Genomic DNA, 17,903 nt, shown 5'->3' on the forward strand with positions numbered 1-17,903 from the left:
TTTTTTTAAAAATCACCTATATAGCTTTACATATTTTTTATACAAGTTTATCAACATTCAAGGAAAATGGAGTATTATGAATATAACAGAGAACAACCAACTGACTGACAAAAGAAGAAAGCAAAATGTTTTTGACAAGACAGTGGGGAGGGAGGGGGGGGGGGGGGTTTGCAGTGATGGCAGGAAAAATTTAAGATTTTCACTTTTGTTTTTACACTTAAGTTTAAAGACCATTAGATCTATGCCCTAATCTAGACAATTTTTCAATAGAGCTACTGAAGTCTACAAGTTAAGAAAAATCGCACCTTTTTAGTATGCAAAAGTTTCAAAATTTGTTTCTTATTTACCATAAATTTTTTTTGCTATGAAACTCATCACAATTCCCTCATGACAAATGCTTTTTTTTTTTGCATGAAGAACAATTACTGAAAATATGGTATGAATTGTTTTATAAAGACTGTGAACTGAGAAAAACAAAAAGCAGGTCACAAAAATACCACTTCTGTGTAATTTGTAAAGCCGATTGTAAGCTTAGGGTGTTTACAAGATAATGGAAAATACGATTTACAAATACATGAAAAATCCAGCTTTCCAAAGATGCCAAATACAATATGATGACCAATATTCAAATATTTATAGAGAGCTTGTAAGATTGGGAAAAAATGCGAAACTAAATCCCCTTACCCCCTTTTATTTTTGTATACTGTACAAAGAGGAAAAACAAATAGCGCCCTAGAACCCCCCCCCCCCCCCCAAAGGAGTATTTTCAACAACTTCCCAAGTTTCATGTCGATTGGATGAAAGGTGTAGTGATGCATAAAAGACAAACAAACCAACACATATTGCTTTTTATAGATTATTACACACTACAACTTACACAGGATTACGTCCAGCAATATCGCTGCCAAGGCGTTGTATTACATAGTTGATTATTCTGGAAATCATTAATTAAAATACACTTCATTAAAATGACGTGATAAAATATCAAACAGAGTTATGTTACAACTCACCAAGATAAACTGATAACGTTTGAAATAGACAATTTACTTACTGAACTGCTAACTAGAACTTGATAAATAGTATATAAGTATTGGATTAAAATAAAAAAATAAAAAGATTACTAGGCATAAAAGTAAGACTATATAAAATAAATCATGTGGTAAAGTAATATTATATATGCCAGCATCTCTAATGTGGTAATCAACACATTACATCCAGAGTGCTAGAATAATAATGTCAACAACATGGGTAATCAGCGTGTTTGTAGTTGACTTTTATTCCAAAAATTAAATTGAAACATGCTACTTATATTGCAAAACATAAGCATTAAAATCAGCCATTGCTGCAACACAGTTCACAAGGACATTTTATGGAAATAAAGAAGAAGATTTAGACAATTTTTCTTATTTAAACCATGCCTCCCATGTAATAGGCTTTACTGCATGTTTTATTTTAACCCTCACTGTATGTCGTGGGTGGAATCCACCTGGATATCTTAATAAAGAGAAAAACAATGTAGACATTATATACATAACCAATAAAAAGTAGATGTGTATTGCTGGAGGGGCCGTTTCTACGTTACTATAACAACAATACCACTACCATATTTATTATTAACATGCAACATATTCGTCCATTCATGATGTGACGTACAGTGAGGAGGGTTTTTACAGACTTTTGTGACAAGTAATTCAAGGATAAAGGTAGCCTGTCACTACTTTTTTTACCGCCGTTATGGTAATGATTGCTGCCACAAATGACAATACCATGATTCCGTTTTTTAAACAATGTTTCAATGATCATTTCAGTAATATATACTTAAAATCTTTTTTTTTTGCATATTCTTCAACCATACCGGTCTAGTTTTTAAATGACCATTAGTGTTTGATACAAACTTGCCATTTGTACGTTTTTTGGTCAAATCACTGAGAATATTGAGCTGAACATAATAAAGGTAAGCAAAACGTGAAGTGCTTTATTTAATATTGTTCTAAACATACTGAAAATATATTCTAAACTATAGTATAGAAAATTATAACTTGCTTTCTATTAAATTAATGTCATTAATGTTTTAAAAATCATGCTGGGTAAAAACAAAACCTATAAAATAACTTGATCAAGACAACAGCTAGCTAAGCCCGCCCATTTAGCTCACCATGTATTTGAATGGGGAGAAATCTAGCAAACAACACATTTCTGCTGAATGGCAGTAAACGGTCGGTCAATAGCGTCATAAGAACACTCCTTAATAAACCGGAGTGATCTCCACTTTTCTTTCTTGAATATTCTTCTAGAACACAATGGGGATGGCAACTCGAGATATAGACAAGATTTTTAATCAGGTTTTACATACTTAAACTTTTAAAAAATAGAATCTCGTAGAAAAAAGAATTGCGCACCAACCAAACAACAAACAATATGTGTTAAATAGTGCGGAATAATATTATTCCTTATTAAATTAATATGCGTTGTTTTGAGAAATCGGAAATAGCGTAAATTACTACTTCCAGTCTACACAAATTACTCAAAATTTGAAAGAAGGCAGCCAATTAGATCTTTTACTTGTATAAGAAATTTTGTTGAAAAGTTGATACAGAACTACAAATTTGAATAAGATAGTTCATCAACCTAACTCTAACGGTACTCAAGTTATCGTGTTCACTGACATACACACAGACAGAAAATTGCAAAGCCCAGCTTTTCTGTCATGATTACATATAGAACGCCAAAATTTTGATAAATCTGCATTTATAATTTCTGCCAGAATAAAATTAGTCCCCTATACTCTGTATATGATGAAGTACTGTGGTGTAAAACATTGAAAACTCCCAAAATTCCTCTATACTGTGTATATGAGAAAGTAAAAAACAAACTAACTATTACTGAAAATCAGTTATATCATCGTGGCCATTTAAAAACAAATGAGTTTTTTCACAAATCATTTCCTAGGCTACCGATTAAAAATCGGTATGAAATATAAAGGTAAATAAATGTAGTTTTTAACTGTTTAAGTCATCTTGAACAATAATGAAGTTTAAAATCTTAAGAGACACCCTAGATAAAGGGGTCAGGGGTTAAAGAAATATAGCATAGCAGCATTTTAGTACTTCTTTAAAAAAAACAGATGATAAGCAAGTGTTAATTTTCATTATTATGCTTTATGATACTTTATAAAATTTACTTGGAATTTGACCGTTAAAGGGATGATTAAACAGATTCAAAAAACAATTAAGCCATTAAAAGGGAATATAGGCCTATCTGGAAAAAATACTACCCAAGATATTAGTAGTAATAGTAGTAAAAGATAAATAAAGGAAACAGCAGATCTCAACAAGCAGAATCAATAATTCTCTATGTCACCCAACCATGTGGGATACCAAGCACACAGACTATCTAACCCTCCTCCCACCCCCTCCCTCACTCTCCAGGCATGCGCATTAGTGTGTACCCACACACCCCATTTGTATAACTGTGTCTTTCAGGAAGTCTTCAAACGTCACTAAATAGTGGCTAAAGCGGGTCAGCTTGTAATGCATAATTAGTGCATAAATACTGTGAAAAGCAGAGATCCCAATTTGAGAAAATAAATCTCAAAGATGAACTGCTTGAGAAAATAAGAACCTCAAAATAGAGACACCAATTGAAAGAAGGTGTAGAATAATTTTTAAAAATATGGCAGATGAGCAAATATTTAAAAAAGAAAGAATCCCTTACAATGAATGTGAAAAGAATAATAACATGATAATGTTGTAACAAAGTAATTATTAACAAAAATACAGTGGACTCAAATGCGAACCATTATGCTTATTTGCAAATATTGGCAAGCTAAACACTTTAAAGCAGAACAAAAAAATCCACTAGGTGTTGTCAAAATAGGGAAATTTAAATTATACTCTATTCCTACATCTCCTTTGTAACAACAATTATAAAATTTCATTATCATCATTCAAACAATTTTCATGAAAATGTATTAATTATTCAATCTTTCTACTGATAAGTAACCACAACAGTAGTCTACAACATGCACATAGATTATATATCCTTAAAACAAAGGAGCTTGTTTTAGTTTAATTTCTGGTCCCTGTAAAAGTTGATTTTCCAGCTTAATTATTGTTTCCAGTAAAACTTGTTCAAGATTTTCAGTTCCAGTTCAGAGGTTTAAGTTTTAAGATTTAGATTGATGTGTAGATATTGGTTTTAGTTTAGAGGAAAAAAGATGGCTCTGTTTGTCTAAATTTCAATATCCATATCCAGTTCAATTTCCAGATATGGTTAAATTTCAGGATTTGGTTAAATTTCAAGATACGGTTTAAGTTCTGTTTCTCAATAAAGTTTATACTTTAATTTCATTAAGATTTCAATTTCAATATGTTCAATTGACCGTTTGAGTTATAGTTCCGGTTAAAGTTACAATTCCAATAAATTTTCAGTTTCCAATTTAACTTCCAGTTCCATTTGAAGTTCAGATTCAGGTTGAATTGTTATTCAAGTTCAGTTTCAGACTTAAGTTTTCCAGCACTGGATAAAGTTGTTTGTGTTTCTACAAAAATTACCATTTCTGTTTTTATTTTGGTTGCGGATAAATTTCTGGTACTGGTTTGAATGTTTAGGTTAAGATGAAGGTTGAGAAATCCGTTTTGGTTTGGTTTTAATATAAGCTCATGGTTGCTAAACCGAAACCGAAAGTCTAGAGTTCGAAAACTCTGGCAGATGAGGCTAGTTAGCTGGGGACAGACACTCTTCTAGGAGAGACAACTCCAAACTCAAACAACTGCTGCCTCGTAGTTTGTTCTTGACTGAACAAAGGCTATGGAAGCAAATCCAAAATGAAAAGCAGGCTGAAATCAGAGTCAACAGCCTTAACGACGCATCACCAGTTGACACGTATACTTAATTGTGTTGTAGGGAATCCATTCCAACACTAAAATTAAGAACAAAGACGAAGAAGAAGAGAGAAACTGTATATTTGAGTGGGTTAAAATACAATAGAAAAATTAGGCTATATCAATGGCTAGATTACCAGGCTTGGGAGATGTTTCATTTGAAGAACTGCATTATTTTAAATTACTTCTTCCTGTGTTTTTGATAAAAATTTAGAAAATTTGGGCTAAAAAAAATTAAATTATTCATATTTTTAGTTTTATCATAAATTAAAAATAGATGTAAATGCCCTGCTATTCAAAGAAATGCCATGCTATTTTTCAAATAAATTTCCTCGCAAAACCATTAAACATAAACATGCCAAATTTTATTTAATTAAACCACAAAAAAGTAAACATTTTTAAGGGGTGCCACTCATTTTTAAAGTGAATCATATCCTAAATTTCAATCCCAAAACTGAAATTTTAAAACCCTAAAACTTGATGTAGCATCAGAAATTTAAAAAAATAAAAAATTCACTTTTTGAGACATTTGATATATATTATTTTATACATTCCTTTAGTGATTTTTACTTTACAACAATCTTACACAAAAATTAATATTTAAAGGATTGTGAAATATTAAAAAAATTGTTTAAAATCGTCGACTCATCTTTATCCCATAATCTAATGTTATATTTCTAGAGCTTCCCCAAATACAAAATAATTAATATTGATATTGTGAGTTAAGCTGATAGTAGTCACACTTTAAAGCTACTTAAAAAAGTTGTAGAAATGTACACTGCAGTTTGTAACATATCTAAGTATTTAATTTTAGCACTTCCTATATTGAGTTCAATAAAGTGTGTAGTCAGCCCTATGTGTGCAGTTATTAAAACAAGCAACAAACTTTAAACAGCAAATATTTTGCTTAAAGTTTGAAAAATCCCCCTCATGCTATTATTGTACTAATTAATACCTTATTATTGCTAATATCTAAAATAAAAGAAATTTCTGTTACTATGAACTAACACTGAAAATTGTTCTTTTTTTAAAGTTCACAAAATTGAAAATAGTTTTTTCAAAATTGAACTTATTTAAACTATAATGATCATTTGCAATGTTTCTAATTTTATGATTCTAGCATTTCTTGGAAGTACCTGTATTTTTTTTAAACTTACACAAGCCTAATTGTAATTTTTACATTTTTGTTTGCTAGACAATGAGATCAACCAGAATAATTAAGATTAGATAGATTCTAGGGGGGTATTTTTTTAACTCAAATAAAAAATAAAATAGTTGAAAAAACCCACATCTGAGCCAAGCACACCTATAATCATAACGATAGTAAACACACATATGTATGTTTTTCAAATGGCCTCAGACTGTTGTTAAAAATTGACGGTATTGCATCCCCCGAAGTAGACATAATGGTGAGGTCATTATGAAGGCCTATTTGAGATAGGTGATGTCACTTTAACCTCCTATTCTTCCCCTCCCCCTCTAAAAAAAACCCAACAAACAAGCCTATCAACACATGGGCCAACTTGTGGTCACAGTGAGTTTAAGAAAGACCTATTTACTACAGTTGTTACAACTTTTATCTCCCCTCTCCCCTGAAATAATTGTAACTGACCATTCGCATTGTTACAATTTTCATCTCCGTTCTTCTTGAAATAATTGTATTTGACCCAAACGAATTCGACATTGTTGGTGACGACAGTGGCCTTTTTTTTCCATGAACGCAAGAAACACTGGCTTTTGCAAATTCGTCTTCTTTTTTTAAAAATCTGTTTCTCCCAAATTCAGTATCACTAGCTAACCGTGAACTAGTCTGCTAAAACGGTTTTCCTTAAAAAATTGATGTTAATCAAGACTGTAGTCACGCGCAATCCTTTAGTACAGGGGTCGGCAACCTTTTGAGACGAAAGAGCCAAAAGTTACATATTTACAACATTACCCGGTTTTTAAAGAGCCACTAACTTTTTTATGTCAATAGTATATTTGTTTAGGAATTATATATATATATATATATATATATATATATATATATATAATCCTAAGCAAATATAATACTATATATATAATATAAAATAAATAGCTTTGAAAGTATGAAATAATTTCATTTGAATTTGTGTTGAGAGGATCTACTATGTAAGTCAGAGTATTTGCATTTGTTTTGAATCGCTCAAATTTCTCAGTGAAAACATCCTTCATTTTGTTTATATTAATGCTGAAGTGATTGAATAGTAGCATTGGTTTCATAACGATATTCTTTTCAGATTTTTCGTAATTAAGTAATTTACCGCTCACTATGTATTCAACAAAAAAAGTATTTTTTTTTCGAAATAAACCACTTCTTCAAAGAAGACATAGGCTGGGTTTTCAGTTTTACACTTAGCTGGTTTAGTTTCTTTGAGATATCCACGATGAAGTTGAATGTTTCAATTCGGAATGGACAATTTAATAGGAAGTACACTGATATAGGGAGTAACTAAATAGAATAGTGAATGTTTTTTTGTTTATACCTATTGTTATAGCGTTTATTACCGAGCGTTGTCGACTAATATTTTTATGAGTTTTGAAAGTAAAATAAAATTATTAACATTTGTGCATGGAGCTGAAGAGCCGCAACTGGACACCAAAAGAGCCGCATGCGGCTCGCGAGCCGCAGGTTGCCGACCCCTGCTTTAGTACTTTAATAAAGTTTTAGAGCTGACCCGCGACGTAGCAAACGTCGATATCTAGTTGTTTTATTTTCTACTTATCAACAATTCATAATTTGTGAATTCGACACTACCCCACCCCCCCTGCCTCCCCCACCCATCTCAGTGATAGCAGCCGTTTACAGACAACAATGAAAATATCAAGCATAACTTATAATCTCCCCTTAGTTTCAAATCATTTAAAAATTAAATTATCTGCCGTCACTTATTAGAACCAGCTCTACTATTGTAAGCATTCGGGGTGAGCCATAGCTCACCTGACAGGTGGGGATGAGGGTGGTGACTATGCTGCGTGGTGTCTCCTATGGTCCCCATGAAGAGAATTATATATACAGATTTAGGTCCATCTCTACACTGCGAGTTCAAATAAGCCAAAAAAATCAGGTGTAGCCTAAATTTTAAACCAATCCTGGGAAAAAAAAACAATGAAAAACATGACGTCATGCCAATGTTGGGTAACTCTAAGCTAGCATAGCAGTAGACGTACCATGTATGCTTGCGTGATGGGCGGAAAACAGATTAATGGTAAAACGGCACCAAGAGAATCGGCGAGATTAGTTTTGTGCACCAAAACTAGATCACGAGACATGGCGAGACTAGCTATTGGATAGGCCTATACCCAGTCCAAATCTCGCGATACACGAAAGGAAAAAAAACACCTGGGAAGCAAGATTTCCATGTTTTTAAATATATTTCCCAGATATTCATCATACTTCCAGATTTTTCTGCCCGGAAAATTAAATTCCGCAAATCACAGTTTTTCCCCGGTTTCCCGGCTGCATGGGAGCCCTGACTTTATATATTAACTAAAAAATATTCATAACGGAAACCTTTGCAATTTTAAGTAGCATAGAGATTAGAATTGAAAGAAGTCTAAATTTATTAACTAAAATAAATTCTTGGAAAATTAACTACCCTTGTAGGTTAGGAGCTTGATGTAAATCTCCTGTGTTAAAATGAAATACAGCGCTTGGTACAATGCCTCTCATTTCTTCTTCCTCACTGTGCTCCATATAAACATCATCAGAATTCTGAATACTAGGCCGACCCAGGTACAACTGTCTTGGACCCAGTAGTGATCTATTCAACTGAAAGTACGATTGAAAAAGTTAAACAATAGTCCACAACATTTAAAACCTGTACAAAAAACACTTATGTAATATACAGTGGTACCTCAACATACAAGTGCCCGACATACTAAATTTTTTTTAGCGAGCTAAAATTTGCTTTGACATACAGCAAAATTTGAGATAGGAGTAACTGGATTAGTGGGTTTAGCAGTTCATGAAGAAGGAAACACCCAGAAAATATTGCAACAGATTGTGCATCTAAGCTGTTTCATGACACTGACCTAACTAATTTCTGAAACAATCTGAAAGCGAGAAAAAAAACTTTCTTAGGTAGCTCGTTGATAGGTTTACGTTCCATAAATAACATAGACCTATCTCTATTTTTCATCATTTCATGCTAGAAAATAGCTTTAGTAAGGTTACACTACTAAAAGAGTTCATCCTCAACAGCCCTCTGATTAAGCGATCACTAGTATTTTAAAAAAATCTTGTTATCTCACGTTTTATTATTGAATATAGTAATTTTTTAATTAAATTTTAATGTAATTTTATGACGTTTGATTAAAATTTCAATATTATTGTATTGTCCTCCAAGATCTACCACTGTGCCAAATTTTAGCTCACTCGGACATGGTAAGTGGGTTAAATATAGATTCCAAGATTTTCTGAGCCTACACATGCCCACACCACTTCACGCCCTGCACACACCCACACTGAGCAAGCTAAACACAACCCTTTTAACAAGCATTAACAAATGGTAATGGTTATTTCTTGTCATAAGAAGCATGCAATTTCATTGTATGTTATTGCATTGTATTGGGCTTGTAAGTAGGTCACAACTTCTCGTTTTCATACTTGCGAGCTAGCAGATTTTGAGACCGTAGACTTACAAGCCCTATAGTGTATGCTAAATCTAGTCTTTAGTTCCCTCAAGCTCTGATAATAATACGTTTGCTAAATCTAGTTTTTAGTTCTCTCAAGCTCTTATAATAATAATACGAGTTGTGTAAATAAAGTGGTTGTGCAATCACTCCACCGGCATTACATATATAAAAAACATTTTTAAAATAATGATATATTAATTATAACTATCATACTACCTCTGACATCTGTGTAACAGGATCGGAACTGAGGGCATTTGTAGATGAAGGCGGAGGTCTACTGATCATAAAAAAGGAAAATAATAGGATGAATAGTTTCAACTATTAAATCTTGCTAAAATGTATTATCTGAGAATTGATTAGTAAATCAAAGAAAGAAGTGTTGAATAAAATTATAGCTTCCTAAATATATTTAAGTTTAAGTAACTTTTTAACAAATTCTATAGTTGCATGTAAAAAATGTGTTTATGAGATAAAGACAGAAAATGTTTGTTTAAAAAAAAAATTCAAGTAGTATTTTTGTTAGTTTAAAAAAAAAAGCATAAAACCTAAAAAATATACTTTGTTTTTTCAACTATTTATAATTTTTTTTTAAATAATTAAAAAAATAATAATTATATTTTATATATCTAAAAGTCAATATACTTAATTGCTAATAACAGGATTGTATTAAATTGACTTAGTTAACAATAACAATAATTCCTTTCATATTATAAAACATGAAATTTAAATGTAGGAACATAAATATAAGTTTATTTTTATAAATTTTTTTATTAAATAAATTATGTATAATCATTATAAATTAATAATGAACAGAGTTTAACATAATATGGAGCAATAAACACAATTATTTCTTAAATTAGACTCATTATCCACTCTACATGTTTATGGCTCCCAAACAACTACCCCCTCTGCTTGAGATACGTATAAAGAATAACATGGATGAAAACAAATTTAAAATAGTTTTGAAAAAAATAAATAAAGCAGTACTGTAATTAATTTATTTTGTTCTAATACATTGCAGCCATTATTCTTGATGTATAAAGTCAGTGGCTGGTATTGTTCTATACTGTTTTTGGCATTTCGCCAAGAGCATATGGGTACATGTTTCACATTAAAGGGAGAATATTTGTAGTCTGCAAATAAATAGGGAGTCTTTCTATGGTAAAAAATGTCTTCGATTCAGCCTTTGACTCTCACTGCTCCGAAAATAGTGCATATATGAAAGATGTTATCATAGTTTGCTTGATCAGTTCTAATCACAGGACAAAATATTTCAGGACAAAAGATCTCTGAGGAAAAACATCTCAGAACAAAAATCTCTCAGCAAAACAAATAACACTTGGTATTTAGGAAGATATTTTGTATTGAGATATTTTATCCAGGATAATACTTCGAGATCTTGTAGTGATTTAGCTGCCACCCAATTAACATTTAATTTAGTTAATTGTTTTTTTGTCTAGTTGAGCAAATAAACGTATTTGTAGCACTTCGATTATAGAATTAATATGCATTATCGATATATATAATAAACCGGGAATGATCTCCCCTACACTTTCTCGAATATTCTTATATAAAAAAACTGGGGATGGAAACTCGGGCTATAGACATGATTTTTAATCCATTTTAAATACTTAAAGTTTTAAAAATAGAATAAAATCTCGTAGACAAAAGAATTGCACACCAAGTGAACGCCGAATAAAAAAGTGCATAATAGTGCGCAATTTTATTAGTACTTTAAAAATTTACATTAGTTTTTTGAGAAATCGGAAGTAGCGTAAATTACTACTTCCATTCAATGGAAATTACTCAAAATTTAACAGAAGGTAGAGAATTATATCTTTTACTTACATATGTGAAATTTCGTTTATCTATCTGAAATAGTACTCAAGTTATAGGCTTTTGAAAAATTCAAAGTAGAAAAAGTACCACTTCCAGTTATCGGAAATCGCTCAAAAGTGGATACGGATCTACGATTTTGATAAAATACTTTTATATGAAATTTCATCAACCTAGCTGTAACGGTACTCAAGTTATCGTGTTTACACACAGACAGACAGACACACTGACAGAATTACAAAGCCCAGTTTTTCAGACTGGATTACGCATAAAACCTCTTAATTTTGATAAATCTGGATTGATAATTTTTGCCCGATTAAAATAAGTCCTCTATACTTCGGATGTAATGAAGGACTGAGGTGTAATACGGTGAAAATTGTTAAAATTTCAAGTGATTTTTGTGCACGATTACAATACTTTCTCTATACTTTGTATATACGAGAAAGTAAAAATGGAAGTATATTTGTTTGTCCTTTATGCATTACTACTCCTTTCATCTGATTGCTGATAAACTTTGGGGTGTAGATGAGAAAACAGCAGAGGAGGTTTCTAAGAGAAAAAAAAATTCCATTTTACAGGGGCAGCATCCCAGCAAGGTGTGATTCTTCTCTAAATAATTATCATTAAAAAAGTTTAAAAAAACCCACGTTTTCTGATTGAACTAAAAAGTAGAAAATAAATGCTATACATCACAATAATGCAAGCGATCTCTCTACTATAAGTGATGAAAAACGTGGGGCGCCGAAGTAAAAGTTATATTACTATTGATTAGATAAAACTATTGACTTTTATTAGGGAGCTTGTAGAGAGTCAACAGTATTAGAAACTGTAAGAAAATCACGGCACCCCACGTTTTTCATCACTTATAGTAGAGTGATCGCTTGCATTATTGTGATGTATAGCATTTATTTTCTACTTTTTAGTTCAATCAGAAAACGTGGGTTTTTTAAAACTTTTTTAATGATAATTATTTTCTACTTTTTAGTCTTTGTCTGTTTGTTTGCATTAAAATCTTGATATCGATTTTATCTTTTCACATTCACTTTTTTTTTTTGGGTAAACGAAGACAACTCGTAAAAAACACGTGCCTTGAACCCGTGTCGAGTGGGTTAGCAATCGTGTGCCCAACCACTCGACCATATCGTCTCCCCCATACTGGCTACCAGTTGTTCCGGTTGTTTGTACACAAACACCACGTGAACACTACTCAGTAAGCAAAAAGAGGGAGAGTACCGAACCTTGTTTTCATCAAATTACAATGACTGGGTTATGTCCCCTTTTCCCACGGTTTTTGTACAATTATATTGTGGTCTAAAATGATCAATAAAATGTTTCCATGGATCAATTTAGTAATAATAACAATTGAATATTCAATTGTCATCGGTAACAAAGCTTCCCTGAAAATTTCAGCGCGCTAGCTAACTGGGAAGTGCCCGAAATTTCGATTGCAAGATTTAATTGGAAAAACAAACAAACAAACAGAGGCGAAAGCAAGTTAAAGAAAACGTGGGAAAATAGGCGGTATTTAAAAATGAAAGTCGGATGCAGAAGGACACAATTCATCCAAGTGTCATGAAAATTGGGAAGTTGATGAGAATACTCCTGGGAAGGTTCTGCGGGGGAAAAAATTAAAAGTTTCTAAATACACTGTTTGGCGCCCAGATTTCTAGAATGGCTTTCTTAGCACTTGTTATCTGTTGATTGGGCGTCCTGCATAGCAGGTTAGAGGTACTACTTGATTCTATGGTAAAACTGCACCATCTGCTGGCAATTGAGTGACCTAAAGTACTAGGCCTTCCCCATGAGCACTATGGTGCCTATAATAGAATTTTAAAAGTCTTTACGCTAAGGACACGATGGGCAACAATAATCAATAACTATATCCAATCAGATGTGTCCTTTGGCCCCCGGACTCCGCAGTGAGCACTATGGAACTTACATTTATTTAAAGAGCACCATACAATAGGGTGACATGGTAGCATACGACTTTTGATGATTAAACAGAGTAGGGGCCTTACCCAGCGCCACTGCGGTAGTGCAACAGGTGGCTCCCGAGAGCGCCCTAATATGTCCATGTCACCTGGGTGGTCACTGAAGTGTGTTCTACCTCACATTTATTAAAGAACATCCTAGGCTTTTAATTATCTTGACTTTATTTTGTAAAAAATAAACAAATACTTGCATATAGATTGATAAATGTATTATTGTGTTGATAAAAGCAATTATTTTGAATTTTCAAATAATTAAAACAAATTTAATTTTTTTTCTGACTAGCCTTCATCTTACTTGGCCCTTGAGTAGGTTGCTGCTTGACCTACTTTTTTTATAAACTGTTGCCTTGGTTACATTGGTCTCAGAAAAAGAACAATTAACATTTTTATTTATATACAAGGTGCTCATTTCAATAGTATACATTTTGCTTAGTTTTATCTACTAACTTCTATAGTCTACAACTATACTGATCAGCTTAAAGTCTTGAATGTTTATCATGCAATTTTCATACATTATTAGGGACCTAAAGATAAAGTAAGGAATTTTCTAAAATCTCTTTAGACCTAGCAGATGAAGTAGAGTTCATTTGTTTCTTGACCAGCACTATGCCCAGCTTGTATATAAAATTGTTTGTGTAAGATGCCAAAACTTTGGTCATAAATGGTAAATTAAAATAATAAAATTAACTTTGTTGTTATATTCAGCCTTTTTTTTACTTTCTTGTATATACGAAGCATAGAGAAAGTCTTGTAATCGTGCAAATAAAATAAATCGAGATTTTTACAAATCTCGACGTTTTACACCTCACTGATACGGAAAAACAATTTTGCAATCTTGTCCGTATGTCTGTGTGTATGTCTGTCTGTGTGTAAACATGATAACTTGAGTGTTATGATGCATGTTCTGAGTGTAGTTCTGTGCGAGTGAATGTTGGTGCGAAAGGTATGTTGAACGCATGGAATGATGACTGTATAGTGCAACAGTGACAAATTTGTGTAGAGACTGGTTGCTAGGAGTTTGTGTGTGAGTTAGTCTAATCTTGATTATTGGTGTGAAAGGACATGTGCTGGTCCGTATGCCTCAAGTTGGGAGATAGATATATGTATATATAAGAATAAAATGTTAGACTAGGAATATTGAGTTTGCCTTATCTCTGAGCGGCACATATTGGACTGAACGTGAGATAGCCTTATTGATTCCCAAGGTTAGAACTTCTCTCCCTGGTATTGGAGATGAACTAAATGGTAGTTGGCCGAGTCAAGTGACTCAAACCCTCTCGCACAAACCCAAGCGTAACATTGAGTACCGTTACAGCTAGGTTGATGAAATTTCATATATAAGTATTTTATCAAAATCATAGATCTGTATCAACTTTTGAGCGATTTCCGATAACTGGAAGTGGTACTTTTTCTACTTTGAATTTTCCAAAAGCCTAAAACTTGAGTACTATTTCAGATAGATAAATGAAATTTCACATGTAAGTAAAAGATCTAAATCTCTACCTTCTGTTAAATTTTGAGTAATTTCCGTTGACCAGAAGTACTAATTTACGCTATTTCCGATTTCTCAAAAAAACGCATGTAAATTTATAAAGTACTAATACTATTGCGCACTATTATGCACATTTTGTTTTGGCGTTCGCTTGTTGCGCAATTCTTTTTTCTATGAGATTCTATTTTTAAAAGTTTAAGTAATTAAAAATCATGTCTATATTCCAAGTTATATAAGAATATTCGAGAAAGTTTAGGGGAGATCACTCCCGGTTTATTTTTTTTGAGTCTGTTGTCTGTACATTAAGCTTAGGAGCACCGGGATTTTCAAGTCACTAGCTATGGGTTTAATCTGATGTTCAAGAAAATTTCATGTAAATAATTACTTCATCAAGACAACAACAAACTAAGCACATTTTGGTGGCATGTATTTGCAAGGAACCATTTGTGCAAAATGATCATTTGGCTCACAACATTGCCAGTAATTTACACAAGCATTTTCTAGGCTACCTAACTGATATTAAGTTAAGGGTAACCAAATGCAGTTTTAGAGTGCTTATGTTGTCTTATTAAACAATGAAGTTTAAAATCGGAAGTGACACCCTAGCTTTGAGTCAGCTATTGCTTCCACCCCCCCCCCCCCCCCCATTTCACCCAACTTTTAAAGTTTAGTATTATTAATAATTTATTAGCAAGACTAGTTAATTTTGAGTATGTAGATTATTAATAAGTAGATGTTTACCTTTCCATTTCTTCAATGAAACCACTGTTACATCTGGAGCATGTGTAATCCTATATTGGAAAAATATTTTTAAAATGTTTTAAATCATTACTCCTCAATAAAACATTTTACCCTTAAAAATAAATATCAAAATATCAAAACTAGTTATACTATTTATCAATTTTGTTGCTTAACAATCTAGGGATTCAAAAACTAAAAATAGTAGCCTGTCGCTTGACCTACTTTTTTTTTACAGCCGTCATGGTAATGAGGGCTGCCGAAAACAATCATACTGTGATTCAGTTTTTTAACAATGGTTCATGGTCATTTCAGAAATATATACTTAAAATCATTTTCTTGTGTGTATTATTCAAGCATATCGGTCTAGTTTTAACAATGTATGATTAGTGTTTGAGTTTGATGCAAACTTGCCATTTGTACATTTTTTTTATCTAATCGCTGAGAATATCGAGCAGAACATAATAATAGCAAGCAAAATGTGAAGTGCTTTTTATTTAATATTGTTCTAAACATACTGAAAGAACTGCAGTGAGCGGTCGATCACGTCAAAACAAAACTCCTTAAAAAAAATAACCCACCATAACACACAGTAAATCAGTCATATCATCGTAGCCATTTAAAAAACATACAAGTTTTTTACAAATCATTTTCTAGGCTACCAATTAAATTTGATAAATAAAATTGGTATCAAATTAAAGGTAAATAAATGTAGTCTTTAATTATCTAAGTCATCTTGAACAATAATGAAGTTTAAAATCTTAGGCAACACCCCACTAATAGCACTTCACATTTACATAACATTCAAAATGTATGTTAACCACCCTCACTTAACTGAAAAATGTTTTAACATCTCAATACAGTGAGGTATAAAAATCCACATAATTACACAATAGTGTCACCAAAGCATAACATATTTAGTAATTTACTTTCTAGTATTATATAATAAAACAAAGAATGCATTCAAATCTTTACTATTTTCCTATTTAAGTAATTCAAATGGAGTGACCTTCCAAATCTATTCAGGATTGGGAGCTTCTTGTTAGTTCACAGAAGGGCAGAATTCTGATGGCTTTGCATTCTACTTTTATGTCAGTAACAAGAAAAATGCACAGAAGACAGCAGCATGTTTTTTTGCAATTAGGTGAACAACCAAATTATAATGCTACAACTTGTTGTAAGTTATCTACCTTTTTGTAGAATGGAGGGGGCGAGGATTAAACATGAGTGGAATGTTAAAGGGGAAGATCTGTTTTAGTAGTATAATAAGAGAAAAAAGTCAGTACTAAAGTGTCGATTCATTTGGCATATCCGATTGGATAGCAAATAAAACAGGATGAGGACAATAATGTTTGCACCTCTATTCACAATAACTATTTAGTAGTTGATGTTGTTCAAGGCGATTTATTCTGTTAGTGTTGTGGTAATAAATTACTATGTAAATCACTAAGTAATTTATATTAAAATATGTTTTTATTAATGCCATTAGTAGAGTAATTCTTTTTTAACTAATTTAACTGTTTATTTTTGTCTAGATTTATGTTTGGCGATACCCGAACCTTTATAGGTGGAGCAAGATTGACACTAAAACTACATTACAAAGCTCCAGGTTATAAGGTCCTTTAATAAAGTGACTCTTAGCACATTAAAATTGTGGCATAATATTGATATTCAATTAGATTTAGAATAATGATATACTTGAAAAAAGTCACGTTACAGAATTAGGGGGGGTTGCATCACCTCAAGGCACACATTTTGTCAACCTTTCATATTTTTACAAATATGTTAAGTTTAATTGCTTCATAACATGTTAATCTTGAAACTCTGAAAAGTTAAATACAAATCTCCATGTAATAAAGATTTGGCATTGATTTATATGAAGAACACACAAAATTTGCCCGCGAAATTTACCATTAATTCCTATAGTAACTTTTAATTCTGTAAAAAAATAATAACTTTAAAACAGAATGTCCTATTTTGAAAAAGTAAACTGTTTTGTCTTAATCTGATGTAGGCCTACTTCTTTAAGATGATATGTTTTTTAACCTAGATAATTCATTTTGAAATTTTTGTTAAAGTCCCTTACACAACACTGTGCGTACGTGGTATGTGGCCTGACCGACTGAAAGGAGATTGTTTATATTATTGTTTTGAGTTTATATATAACTCAATGCAACAAGCCTGCCCGTTGGTTGAGGCCACACTGGAGGTGGGGGTGGTGGTGGTTGGGGGAGGTGGAGGTGGTTGGGGGAGGGCTGACTATCAGCCCAGGAATCAATCAAAGGGTTGATTTTAAATATAGCTAAT

The 17,903-nt window shown here is 32.3% G+C and overlaps 1 protein-coding gene across 5 annotated transcripts in view; it reads right to left on the reverse strand.

Annotated features, from left to right (window-relative positions):
- LOC131953648 (E3 ubiquitin-protein ligase RNF126) overlaps positions 1 to 17,903 on the reverse strand; it is a 50,296-nt gene that overhangs the window by 16,067 nt on the left and 16,326 nt on the right. For 3 of the 5 annotated variants that reach the window (XM_059316934.1, XM_059316937.1, XM_059316939.1), the window contains exons 2-5: positions 15,600 to 15,649; positions 9,756 to 9,816; positions 8,501 to 8,673; positions 878 to 934 (exon numbers count right to left, since the gene is read on the reverse strand). In XM_059316934.1, the coding sequence (XP_059172917.1) occupies positions 878 to 934; positions 8,501 to 8,673; positions 9,756 to 9,816; positions 15,600 to 15,649 (341 nt within the window). The remainder of the gene's footprint in view (positions 1 to 877; positions 935 to 8,500; positions 8,674 to 9,755; positions 9,817 to 15,599; positions 15,650 to 17,903) is intronic. The other 2 variants (XM_059316935.1, XM_059316938.1) reach the window with 1 other exon arrangement.

This window comes from Physella acuta, unplaced genomic scaffold, assembly GCF_028476545.2.
Source record: "Physella acuta isolate Inbredline_101_S28 unplaced genomic scaffold, ASM2847654v3 ptg000936l, whole genome shotgun sequence".
Taxonomy (NCBI): Eukaryota; Metazoa; Mollusca; class Gastropoda; family Physidae; genus Physella; species Physella acuta.